The 13,582-nt window shown below is 46.7% G+C and overlaps 1 protein-coding gene across 1 annotated transcript in view; it reads right to left on the bottom strand.

The window, feature by feature from the left end:
• Positions 1-3,537: 3,537 nt before the first annotated feature.
• TRPM8 (transient receptor potential cation channel subfamily M member 8) overlaps positions 3,538-13,582 on the bottom strand; it is a 129,947-nt gene continuing 119,902 nt past the window's right edge. The window contains exons 24-26 of the mRNA XM_084643494.1: positions 9,364-9,397; positions 7,911-7,998; positions 3,538-5,158 (exon numbers count right to left, since the gene is read on the bottom strand). Of these exons, the coding sequence (XP_084499620.1) occupies positions 7,948-7,998; positions 9,364-9,397 (85 nt within the window). The 3' untranslated portion in view covers positions 3,538-5,158; positions 7,911-7,947. The remainder of the gene's footprint in view (positions 5,159-7,910; positions 7,999-9,363; positions 9,398-13,582) is intronic.

Below are 13,582 nucleotides of genomic sequence, written 5' to 3'. Positions count from 1 at the left end.
TGCCCCAGTTTTACAGCATTCAGTCCTTTGTTTTAGCTGAAAGGAAGAGAGGAATATCCCTCTGCACCCAAGCAGAGTGCTCAGCTTAGAGCCCTGAGCAGAACAAGTCAGCTGGGGACTGCTGCACTGGAGAGGAGTAATGGACTCCCGTGCTGGGAAGCTTCACACTACTGAAACATGAGTGCTAGGACCAATTCTCCTCGTTATTTGGGTGCTCCCTGCTGGATTTTTCCATACCAGAGCCCCCGTCCCATTTAGCAGGACAGGAAGGGCAGGCGGGACATAAACCCCCGGCACATCTTTACAACCCCTAGCTTAGGGCTATTGTTTCAGGTTATGTTCAGACTCCGGCAGGCAGCACTGGCCTCAGTTTATATTCCCGACGTTCGCCCTGCAACTAGAAATACAGCTTTTAAATGAAATGAAGGTGGTCTAAAACCTTAGTGCCGCAGGGCCTTCCCCCAGGCCGCCCCTTGCTGCACTGCAGCACTCTCTGTGCTCATGCTGAATAGGTTGGCAGAGAGGGGTGTCCTGTGGGGCACAGGCTATGTTCTAGATGACAGATTGGAGTAAGAGCCATGCAGCTGCAGGGTCTATCCCTCTAACCTTAACCTGGTTTCCTCCACCAAGGCCATGGACTTGGGCTTTGTGTAGTGGGTCTTTCCACTGACCCTCATACTAGCGCAGCTGCATCAGCAGTGAATAATGGGCTCCCATTTGGGACAAGAAAGACAAGGCTATGGATAGCAAGAGTACCCGTGACTGATGCTCCTCTTCCCCACCCTGCAGAGACGGCAGTGAGGGAGGTTTCCCTTCCTCTTACCTTCTATGACATTCTCCTCACTTTCTTGCATTGGTGAGCAGCTTCCTGAAATCAAAACACTTCAGTTTAGGGCTACACTGCAACTGGAGGTGACACTCAGCACTTGTAGACTTACCCAAGCCAGCTTTGACCTAGCCAGCTCAAACAATAGCAGGGAGGCTGCACAAGCCCTGCAGGACCCTGAGAATGCACTCAAGTGGCAAGCCCATGCCGTCACGGCTTCACTGCCACGATTATTTGGTCTAGGTAGATCAATGCTAGCTCAGGTACGTCTACATGTGCTGCAGTCACACCTCAGGTATGTCTAGATATGCTGCAGTTCCACCTTACAGTGCAGGCGTACCCCGAGTTAGGGAAAATGTGCAGCTGTGGAGCAAACCAGTTGGTTGACCCTTCCCAGGAGTTTTATAGCATGGAAACACATTTCTCCGATGATCTCCCAAGAGCAATATGAAAGCTTGGAAAGGATCTCAGCATGGGGCAGCAACAAAAGGATATTGACAAGAGGATTCCATCTCTTTCATAAGGATCTGAATTGTACCCTGGGGCCTGATGCTGAAGTTAACATCAGTGGGAGACGTGGGTGCTGGACCCCTTGGGAAGTGAGGCTCCCTCACTGCAGAGAATAGCATGCTCTATTGGTCAGGAGGAAAGGCCAAAATTCAGCAATTTCCAAATGGACACCTCAGAACCAGTCATCGGGGCAGTGGATTTTTTTTTTATTTTCAGTGTTGGTATTTAACAATCCCCTTTTACTTTCACTAAAGAGGTGTCAAATTACTTCAAGAGGTGACACTTACAGGACGTACATGACATTTAACCTGGCACAGCACAAAAAGCAGTGTGCTCGTGGTGTGCGTTGTACCGCTGGAGCATTGGGTGCTAATCAACTCCTGACACAAGGTACATTCAGAATGAACAACACTCCCATTCTCATTTACTAGAAACTAAGCCAGGACTTTTACAATATAATAGGATGCTGTGGGGGAAATTGCAGTTAACCTTGCTGTTGAAACTGACCCCATCCCATTCTATGGCAAAATCTATGCATTATATGCAACATATGCAAGAGGCTTACAGGCCTGTATCCTGTAAGACTTGGCTTAAGCTAAAGCATTTACGTATGCTAGGCTGTGGCACTTGACCCAGATAATGGACTAGGCCAATCTCTAACTAGAAAAGAACCAAAGGGTCTCCAGAAAAGTCCCTAGCTGTCCATTATATGCACCCTCCACCCTGCAAAAGTCCCTAGTCAAAACGCTGCCACAGTGAACCGTAGATCTTGATAAGATCTTGATAATAACACGGTGCATCAGCACTGTGCTAATTATGAAACTGCCCTTCCATTAATTCCTTATAAGGCTTTATAAATAATGCTTGAGTGGTAAGGAAATGTATCATTTGACTTGAATTTGGACCTATATAAGTCTGATATTATAGGGGCAGGGAAGAGAGAGACCAGGGTGACATCTGTGTGTGACCAACTTTATGTCCCTCTCCCTGCATGCTTGTATTCAATAAAAGATCTCAGGCTGTTTGAACCAAACAGATGGTGTGACTTGTTTTCAACAACAATGCTTATGAAGTTGCCAATTGTTGTCTGGTCTTTGCAGATTAGTAATTCCATGGTATATTCTTGAATTGATCATTCTGTTTTGGTCCACAACATTACACTTTTTTAAAAAAAATCTTGATCACTAAAGAGTAATCCAATTTCATTAAATTTTGGCTCTATCCCCTGTGATACAGCATGGCCAGAGAGCAGCAGGAGAGTGATAAGAGGGGAGATATGCAAGCCCCAGGATGATGAGAGCCATTCCCTGTAGAAGGAAGAAAGGTTGCTATAGATCAATTAGAGCACCTGAAACCAATTAGAGCATCTGAAGCCAGTCTCCTGATAAAACCCCCCTGCTTCAAGCAGATAGTTGGGAGGAGTTGAAGCAGAGTGGTTTGGTGTTGGAGCAGAGAGCAGTTTGGAGAAGTGCTGTGGCAGGCCAGAAGACCAAGACTCTAGGTAAAGGGAAACCCGGCTTGTGCAGAGCAGAGGGACTCCACAGACAAGGGGTTGGGAGAAACCTGTCCCAAGCAGAGAGAGGGAAGATACAAGCTGAAGGGCCGGAGAGGGAAGTAGCCCAGGGAAAGGAATCACTAGTCCAAGTGGTTTGCCGCTATCCCTAGGGCCCCTGGGCGGGGACCCGGAGTAGAGGGCGGGCCTGGATCCCTCCCTCTCCACTCCCTTTCTCTGGACTACCAGTGGGACAGTTGATACCCCAGACTAGGGGTGAGAAACAGCGTCCTGAACCCCCCACAAGAAGAGAAAGCATGGGACCCATCATAGTAGTGCTGGCAAATTTGCCACACCCCCTAGAGAAATCCCACTGGCGTTGACCATCAGAATGTCTTTCCTCTCATTGGAGAATCCTTTTCAAACAGAGATGGGTGCCTAGTGCGATTGTTTCCCTAATTATTCCCAAAGTCGTCTCAGTTGTGTTGCAATTCCTAGAGTAAGGCAATGGGTGATATGTAGCTGGCAATAACACAGAACACTTGCCTGTAGAAATGAGATTAGACAAAGAAATACAGAAAGTGTCACAGGGGTAGCAAGGTAGCAGAACCTACTTGGCTTAGGAAAATACCTTGTTTATCTCTTCCCACCCTGAAATAAGGCAAGAAGCCAGAGTTAACTTACTATTTAATGTGTATGTTCATAAAGGTACATTTGATTCTTTGTTACACTACTCATAGCTACATCCAGCATAATATGCAGGGGAACAACACTGTTACAGGTACCATAGAGTACGGCACGGCAGACAATAAAAATGGAAGGAAGACACATTAGCCACAGTAAAGGCAGACACAAGTGACAAATGAAAATCCATTTATATAAAGTAGATTTCTCTTAGTCATTTAGGACCCAATCCAACTTCCACTGAAGTCAGTGGGAGTCTGAGTATGTCCTGACAAGCTTTCCCAATTTCCGACGACTGAAATCTTATGTTGCACTGCTGAACAGATATCCCCCTTAGTATTGGTGTTGTAATCAACACTGAACTTGACCTGTTTCAGTGCATTTGGTAAGTTTTGATAGCAGATCAAACAGCAAAGATGTGAACAGCAAGATGCTAAAAAGTTTTACTGTAACAGGCAATTAATAATGCTTCCCCTGGAAAATATATTCAGTTGTTTTCTTATGCAGAGACAACACAGCAGTCATTTGAGTTAATGGCTTGCTAGGGCTTGGCTCTCTGGAAGACTTTCAGCATGTAACACAAAGGCAGAGCCATTCTGGTTGAGCCAAGCTGTCATCCAGCGGATCTTGCTACAGGCAGCATTGCATTTAGAAGCCCCTTTCCCTTCCAGGAAAGAACACTTAGCTGGGGACACTTGCTTTCTAAACTACTGTGATACCAGGAGCTAGCCCTGCTGTTGCATCAAATGAGCGGTGAATCATATACCACCTCTTGTTTGTTAATGAATCAGAACACGAACAGGCCATACAGAAACTTGAACAAGTGAAACCAAATGCAATATCAGGGCCTTGCAAAACATCACTGAGGCAGCAAGTAGTGATCCTATTAGACTTATTTGTGAATTGCCTGCCTTCAGCCCTGTGGTGTGGGCACTCAGAGTCTGGGCTACAAAACAGTATCTCAGCCTAATCTGAAGAAGTCTTTATTGTTCACCAGGAATCCAGGGGGCAGGTTAGTTTTGGATGCTGAGTGCAATATTTCCTATTAGGGAAGGCAGGAGTGCCTTTTATCTTCATACACCAGCGTGTAAAACTTTAGTCAGGGTTTGGAAATACACTATGTGGGTAGCAAGGGAGGCAGGGGAGGAGATCATTGGGGGTCATTAAAAGAAACAATGAGGCCCAAATCCTCAAGAATTTAGGCTCCTAACTTTCTTTGAGCTAGGAGCCTAAACACCTCTGAGGATCTGCACTTGAGTGTCTAGTTGATGCCTGGGTGAAGATCCGTTCACGAGACTCAAACCAGAGTGGTTTGGCAGCAGAATTCTTGGAGTTAGGAAAGTGATCTCTGAGCAGCTGATGAGAGCTACCTGCTTACAGCCAGTAACGAAGGACTGAGAAGAAAAGCAACAGATCAGCTTTTGGAATTTGGAGCTCAACTAGGAGGATAATTTTTTATCATCATCATGTAAGATGACCATGGAAATAAAAGAGACCAGAGCCCACAGCTCTGAGACGTGAAGAGCAGAAATGTCATTTTAAAAGCACCATGCATCCTCCTCACTCCTTCCCAGGTGCTACCATTTGTCGCAGGATACATTTCACTTTGAGACATCTCCTAGAAATTAGTGTGAACAAGTCAGTACCTGCGTGAGCAAAGAAAATAAAAAGAGAATTTTAGAATAAATCTCCCACTGCAGTCAGTTGACACATTTTGTTTTCGTTCCAGTACCTGTCAACATGGAATCCAGGGGTCTAATCCTAACAAATTACCAGGGATAAAATGGGCTTGCTGCTGTGCTAAGAAATGAGGAAGAGTGGCAGCTCTGATGTGTATTAGATTAAGTAAGAGCAGAGGCAGAATTGCGAAGTTTTGGGGCTGTCAATTCAGCATCTTCTGCAGGTGCTGGGCCTGATTCTCCGATGCACTGCATTGTATGCAGTGATCTCCCCCTGTACCAGACGAGCGCAGCGTGGATGTAAACATTATCATTCTGATTGGCCAAAGTACTACAAAGATACAGCTTCAGCTTCTTGGGAGGCATTGGCTTGTCTGCCCTTCACATGAATCTAGATTAGTTAGTACATTGGGTCATTTTTTGTGGGAGCCCAGCTTCAGAACCTGGACAGCTCATACGCAAGAGAGCATTCACAGCACCAGGAAGATTTCACTGAGCTGCCAGCAAGCAGTAAACCATTTTTCAGGTGGACCCGGCATCCTCAACTTCCATTATACTTCATCACTTAGGAACCAGAGTAGTCCCCAAGCTACCAGACTAGAGTTTAGACCTTTTACCTGACTTGAGCTAACTTACAAGCTGAACGACTTCAGATTTACTACATCTAAGGATGTGGCTAAGGACTAGAGAGACTAAGCCCTTTCCTGGAACTGTGCAGTTTACCCCCATGGGTCTCTCTGGCATTGCGCCTTATATAATCATTTACTTCTGTGCAAAGTGGGTATAAAATCATACCCCCACTGTGAGCGAGTAGAGAATTGAGTTGGTAGTGTTTAAGGTTCATTTTGCACTTGCCAAAATGATTCTCTACAAGGAACAAATCTCTTCAATCCCTGAAAGAGAGCCCTGTGCCTTTAAGGCAGGGGTGGGCAAACTTTTTGGCCTGAGGGCCACATCTGCGTATGGAAATTGTATGGCGGGCCATGAATGCTCATGAAATTGGGGTTGGGGTGAAGGAGGGGGTGAGGACTCTGGCTGGGGGTGCAGGCTCTGGGGTGGGACCAGAAATGAGGGGATCGGAGGGCAGGAGGGGAAACAGGGTTGGGGTAGGGGGTTGGGGTGTGAGGGGGTGAGGTCTCCGGCTGGAGGTGCGAGCACTGGGGTGGAGCTGGGGGATGAGGGATTTGGGGTGTAGGAGGGTGTTCCAGACTGGGACCAAGGGGTTTGGAGGGCAGGAGGGGGATCAGGGCTGGGGCAGGGTTTTAGGGCACGGGGAAGGGAGGGGTCAGGGCTTTGGCTAGGGGTGCAGGCTCTGGGATGGGGCCAGAAATGAGGAGTTCAGTGTGCAGGAGGGTGCTCCAGGCTGGGACAGGGGGTTGCGGTGCAGGGGGGTGAGGGCTTCGGCTGGGGGTGAAGGCTCTGGGGTGGGGCTGCGGATGAGGGGTTGGGGCGCAGGAGGGGCTCAGGGGTGCAGGCTCCAGGCGGCACTGACCTGAAGCAGCTCTCGGAAGTAGTGGCATGTCCCAGCTCTAGATTCTAAATGGAGGTGCGGCCAGGTGGCTCTGTACGCTGCCCCGTCCGCAGGCACTGCCCCTGCAGCTCCCACTGTCTGCAGTTCCTGGCGAATTGGAGCTGTGGGGGCAGTGTGCAGAGCCCCCTGGCCGTGTCTCCACGTAGGAGCCAGAGTGGGGACATGCCGCTGTTTCTGGGAGCCACACGGATCCACGGTACACATGTGCAGAGCAGCCCCTGACCCTGCTCTCCGGCAGGAGCGTGGGAGCAGGGCAAGCCCCAGACCCCACTCCCCAGCAGAAGCTTGAGGGCCGAAATAAATGGGATGTGGCCCGCGGGCCATAGTTTGCCCACCCCTGCTTTAAAGTTTAGTTTGACATAGTAATTCCAGATAGTCCTCACTTCCACACAACCACATTTCTTATTCCGTTTTCTCTGCAAAGGAAGATGCCAGTCATTGCTAGTTTTGATGTTGTTCTACATCACTCTAGTCTTTTTGTCAGGCATCTTAAATTCCTTTTGCTATCCCAAGGGCTCTGAATCCCTCACACCATTCAGTAACACCAGACAATCACAAACTGGAGAAGAATAAGGAAATCTATCAAAGGAAGTGAATAACTTGCTGAGAGAGAAAGGATAGCCTTGTTGGTGAGCGTACTAGCTTAGGACTTGGGAAATCTTGGTTCAGTTCCTAGCTCTGCTATAAACTTCCTATGTCATTTTGGGTAAGTTACATTCTATGCCATAGTCCCAGGGAATAATAATCCATGCTCTCTCATCCCCTTGGGTCTGTCTTTTTGATTTAGCTGATCAGGACAAGAACTTTCATTGTGTTTGTACAGCACCTACCACAATGGGACCCCTGATCTCAGTTGGGACCTCTAGCATAAATAATACATAAATTGGTTCAGCTTGGAGCTTTTCAGCAAACCCGGGGTCAAAACAAGACAATTCTTATGGGGTTTAATAGGTTGTTTTTTTTTTAAATTACCGTCTGGAAATTAAAGATGGTGACAGCATATCCTTGGATTTAATCCAGAATGACCAAGTGAGAAAGAAATCCAGGGCCTAGTGTTCCCTTTTTAATGCTGAAGATATAAATAGAAGCATCAGTAACCAATGTCAGATAGAACCCTTCCTCTCTATTAGACAGATGCATTTAAGCACCGGAGATGCTCTTGTATGTTAGTCAATAAAGTGAGCTTACATTGCTGAGGTTTGCCTCCTCTGCTTTCAAGCTGCTTTTATTTTATTTTGTTAGCAATCTCTTTCAGAAGGCCTTTCAGATCATTAAGCTAAAAACAAAAACAAATCAAGATTCATGTTAGTTTGAAGCCAGCCTAGCTTATTCCAAGGCATTTTTGCAGCTTGGATAACAGGCAGAGAGATGTATGAGGCAAATAAGCAGTAAGTCGTTTAAAATGCCCGGGAATGGTTGTAAAACAGTAACAATAACTCCCATGGCACCTCCAAGTTAAGCTCCTGTTTCTTTGGTTACCCTCTGAATGCCGGCTGTTAGTGACTGAGCATTAGCCAACTGCTATTTGCATTTACTAGATAAACTCAGCTGTGCTGATAAACAATGCAGTGCTTATATTTATTTTTCACAGGGAAATAGCCCTAATGAGCAATAGAAGTGCCTCTTCAAACATTGCCCCAGTACAGTCCATTTGGAAGGACAACAACAATTACAATTTTCATCAGTCAATAAATGTAGTGAGTCCTAATGCATACATATTTCATGCATTTAACAAGCAGGTATCATGAAACCAACTGACTCCAAATTACTCTGAATCTGCATTTACTCCTGAGATGGGATCTGGTCATTGGAGTTTTGTGGAAACCAGTCTACTGTAAAGATTGTTATGTTTTTACATTGGTTTCCTCCAATGCTTCTTTCACTCAGATGCACACAGAGCAAACTCTGGGGGCAACCTGATACCCTTACCCGCACTGAGACATAACTTACTTCCTGGGAAGTCTGTGGGACTTCTCATGGATAAGGTGCTGTAAGGGGATCAGAATCTTGCTTGATGGAATTAACTGGACAAGCGACAGCGCACGCTGCCCTATGAAGTTTCTGCCTTCAAAGTGTATTTACAATGGGGAAGACACCTTGCTCAGTACTATGCAACCCTGACATCCCCTTCTGCTTTAGAACTCTCCAGTGGTTTTCTAGTAATCAAGCAACAGGTCTGACAAGTACATTGCTTTGAGGCAGTTCATTTAAGACATGTTTAAGGCACTATTTTGAAATTAAATCCTACCTAATAAAGCTCTTAGAAGCAGCAGCACAGCGTGGCCTCTCTCCACCTTTGCAGAGCTTAGAAAATATCTGCTCCTTCATTCTTCAGCACAACTAGATGCTTTTTAGCATCTAAGCGACCTCATGTGGATGTTGTAACCTTATCAGAGGTCTGTGCCACACACACAGTTTTCTGCTTGAGGCACAGTGCCTCCTAGCATGCACATCTGGGCAGCGTACCTCCACGCTGCCCCCAACACAGGACAATACCTTGAAAGTACAGCCCTAAGAAAATAATATCTGACTACAGTTAAGTGTAAACAGTGCATAAATACGGGGGTCCAGTTTCTATATATGCCACTAGCTGTCATATCAGATAGCCACATATTCCCCAGACCAATCAAAAACAAAGTACCTTCATATCCAGTTGTCTAAATCGATGTGCCATCCTGTGAAAAGATGACAAATACCAAAATGAGCCATGTGGGACTAAAAATTAAACTAGCAATTGGCATCTACTCCTTGATTCGGTGCCAAACTGGGCAGCAGAACATTACATACAATTAATTTAAGGCAGGACATCTAGTCACATAGGAACACCTAAAATGTGGACCAAAGAAAACTATGGGCTCTTGGATCCTAGAATGATCTTCTACTCTGAATGCACATAGTTGAAGGTTAATGACAAGGCTGATATGGACTGCAGGTGTTATTGCCTGGGAACTCAAATAGTTCCCATTCATCTTTCCAGGATGAGACAAGTTATTATGGCTGTGTGCACCTGGTTTTGATTACAACTCTATGTATAAATTACTGTCAGTGCTGCTCTTGGCAAGTTACTTACACAACCTCTTTTGGCTCAAAATTTGGCCACTCCAATTTGAATACATCTAGCTTGTAACTTAATGCTGAGCAGCATATGGAAAATCTTACTTATGCCTTTAAGGATGGAATGTCCGTAACAGGAAAGCTGCATGCCCTAGCACTAGTGAAACCCTTCACCCAAAGTTACCAGCTTTTCAATGCCAAAAATGGAAATGAAGAACACCTAGACACTATTGGAGGGTTGCTACAAAATAAAGCCTTTTATATTCAGTAGCACGTTGAATACAGTTGCATGCTTGTTCTCCACGGGAATTAGGTACCTAAATACCTCTAAAAATCTGGTCCTATGCCTTTTGACAACTTTGTTCTCTGATTCTGGTCTGTATACATTTCTTTTTTTCTTGGCAGTTTGTCAGACTTAGTTGTTGCTCTAAAAATGCTGAGGTGATTCCTGAAGGAACTCTGAGGCTGATCAGCCAAGTGTCAGGATTTGACAAAGGATTTCTGAAGGTACCCATAGCCTTAGGACATAATTAATCTTTCAAGTCCCAACTAAAAATTGGAGACCCCATCTACTACTAGTATTAAGTAAAGATTTCTGGTCAGCTTGGAATCCCCGCAACCTATGTATAACCTTATTTCTCATGGTTACATGGCTGGTATTCTCCATTAATCTATGTAAAAATACTACCTAGCTCTTATATAGCACTTTCAATCAATGAATCTCAAAGCACTTTGAAAAAGGAGGAAAGCATGAATTTTTGGGTTAAGTTTAGAGGTGAGAGCAACAAGGGTGATGTCGTGGTGGGCGTCTGCTATAGACCACCAGACCAGGAGGATGAGGTAGATGAGGCTTTCTTTGGACAACTAACAGAAGTTTCCAGATCATAGGCCCTGGTTCTCATGGGGGACTTCAATCACCCTGATATCTGCTGGGAGAGCAATACAGAAGTGTACAGACAATCCAGGAAATTTTTTGAGAGTGTTGGGGACAACGTCCTGGTGCAAGTGCTGGAGGAACCAACTAGGGATCATGCTCCTCTTGACCTGCTGCTCCCAAACAGGGAAGAATTGGTAGGAGAAGTAGAAGTGGGTGGCAACCTGGGCAGCAGTGACCATGAAATGGTTGAGTTCAGGATCCTGACAAAAGCAAGAAAGGACAGCAGCAGAATATGGACCATGGACTTCAGAAAAGCAGACTTTGACTCCCTCAGGGAACTGATGGGCAGGATCCCTTGGGAGGCTAATATGAGGGGGAAAGGAGTTCAGGAGAGCTGGCTGTGTTTTAAAGAAGCCTAATTGTGGGCACAGGAACAAGCCATCCCGATGTGCAGAAAGAATAGCAAATATGGCAGGCGACCAGCTTGGCTCAACAGAGAAATTTTCAGTGAACTTAAACACAAAAAGGAAGCTTACAAGAAGTGGAAACTTGGACAGATGACTAGGGGGGAGCATAAAAATATTGCTTGAGCATGCAGGGGTGTAATCAGGAAGGCCAAAGCACAATTGGAGTTGCAGCTAGCAAGGGATGTGAAGGGTAACAAGAAGGGTTTCTACAGGTAAGTTAGCAACAAGAAGGTGGTCAGGGAAACTGTGGGATCTTTACTGAATGGGGGAGGCAAACTAGGTAAAGTTCTCAATGCTTTGTCTCGGTGTTCACGAACAAGGTCAGCTCCCACACTGCTGCACTGGGCAGCACAGTATGGGGAAGAGGTGAGGAGCCCTCAGTGGTGAAAGAACAGGTTAAGGACTACTCAGAAAAGCTGGACATGCACAAGTCCATGGGGCTGGATGCAATGCATCCGAGGGTGCTGAGGGAGTTGGCTGATGTGATTGAACAGCCATTGGCCATTATCTGTGAAAACTCATGGCGATTGGGGGAAGTTCCAGACAATTGGAAAAAGGCTAATATAGAGCCCATCTTTTAAAAAGGGAAGAAGGAGAATCCGGGGAACTACAGGCTGGTCAGCTTCACCTCAGTCCCTAGAAAAATCATGTGATCAGAAACAGTCAACATGGATTCACCAAGGACAAGTAATGTCTGATCAACCTGATTGCCTTCTATGATGAGATAACTGGCTCTGTGGAGATGGGGAAAGCGGCGGATGTGTTATACCTTGACTTTAGCAAAGATTTTGATATAGTCTCCCACAGTACTCTTGCTAGCAAGTCAAAATAGTATGGATTGGATGAATGGACTATCAGGTGGATAAAAAGCTGGCTAGATCATTGGGCTTAACGGGTAGTGATCAATGGCTCGATGTCTAGTTGGCAGCCAGTATCAAGCGGAGTGCCCCAGGGGTTGGTCCTGGGGCTGGTTTTGTTCAACATCTTCATTAATGATCTGGATGATGGGATGGATTGAACCCTCAGCAAGTTCGCGGATGACACTAAGTTGGCAGGTGAGGTAGATATGCTGGAGAGTAGGGACAGGGTCCAGAGTGACCTAGACACATTGGAGGATTAGGCCAAAAGAAATCTGATGAGGTTCAACAAGGACAAGTGCAGAGTCCTGCACTTAGGACAGAAGAATTCCATGCACTGGTATAGGCTGGGGACCGATTGGCTAAGAGCAAGTTCTGCAGAAAAGGACCTGGCGCTTACAGTGAACGAGAAGCTGGATATGAGTCAGCAGTGTGCCCCTGTTGCCAAGAAGGCTAACGGCATAATGGGCTGCATTAGGAGGAGCTCTGGCAGCAGATCGAGGGACGTGATCGTTCCCCTCTATTCGGCACTGGTGAGGCCACATCTGGAGTACTGCATCCAGTTTTAGTCCCCCCACTACAGAAGGGATATGGACAAATTGGAGAGAGTGCAGCAGAGGGCAACACAAATGATTAGGGAGCTGGGGCACATGACTTATTAGGAGAGGCTGAGGGAACTGGGCTTATTTAGTCTGCAGAAGAGAAGAATGAGGGGAGATTTGATAGCAGCCTTCAACTATCTGAAGGGGGGTTCCAAAGAGGATGGAGCTAGGCTGTTCTCGGTGGTGGCAGATGACAGAACAAGGAGCAATGGTCTTAAGTTGCAGTGGGTAGGTCTAGGTTGGATATTAGGAAAAACTATTTCAGTAGGAGGGTGCTGAAGCACTGGAATGGGTTACCTAGGTGGTCAAATCTCCATCCTTAGAGGTTTTTAAGGCCCAGCTTGACAAAGCCCCGGCTGGGATGATTTAGGTGGGGTTGGTCCTGCTTTGAGGTCTCTTCCAACCCTAATCTTCTATGATTCTATGATTATCCCCACATGACAGATGGGAACATTGAGGCACAGAGAAGTGATTTGCCCAAGTCTGCCCTAGCAAGCTAATGGAAGACATTTTTGGTATGTAATTGTACATAAATAAATTTATTTAGCCAGGCCTGGTGTAACCACTAGGCGAACTAGGCGGCCGCCTAGGGCGCCAAGATTTGGGGGTGCCAAAAAGTGAGCCCAGTGGCAGAGGGGCTTGGCAAGGAAACGGGCGTCTGCCTTGGCTCAGCCTCCATGCTCAGCCCCAGCAGGGGTCACGGAGAGTGCATTCACACTCCCCTCCCCCCGGAGAACAAAAGAGCCTCGCACAGCGGCCCACCGGAGGAAGAGGATGCTGGTGCATTGGCCAAGATAAGCGCTTCCCCACAGCTTGGGTACCTGCTGGTCTGTGCTCCCCTCGTGTGCGGGCAGCTGGAGAGGACGGCAGCCCACAGAGCTGAGCTGCCCCAGTGCCCCTCTCCCTGCCCCAGCCTCTGTCAGCAGGGGAATGGTCGGAGCTGCCCTGGGCTGGGGCTTTCTGCAAACTGGGACCCAGGTGGGGAGAGAGGGACAAAGCCAGA

This window comes from Lepidochelys olivacea, assembly GCF_965140295.1.
Source record: "Lepidochelys olivacea isolate rLepOli2 genome assembly, chromosome: 11".
NCBI lineage: Eukaryota > Metazoa > Chordata > Testudines > Cheloniidae > Lepidochelys > Lepidochelys olivacea.
The sequence above is the reverse complement of the archived record's forward strand: the minus strand, read 5'-3'. Positions and strand labels throughout refer to the sequence as shown.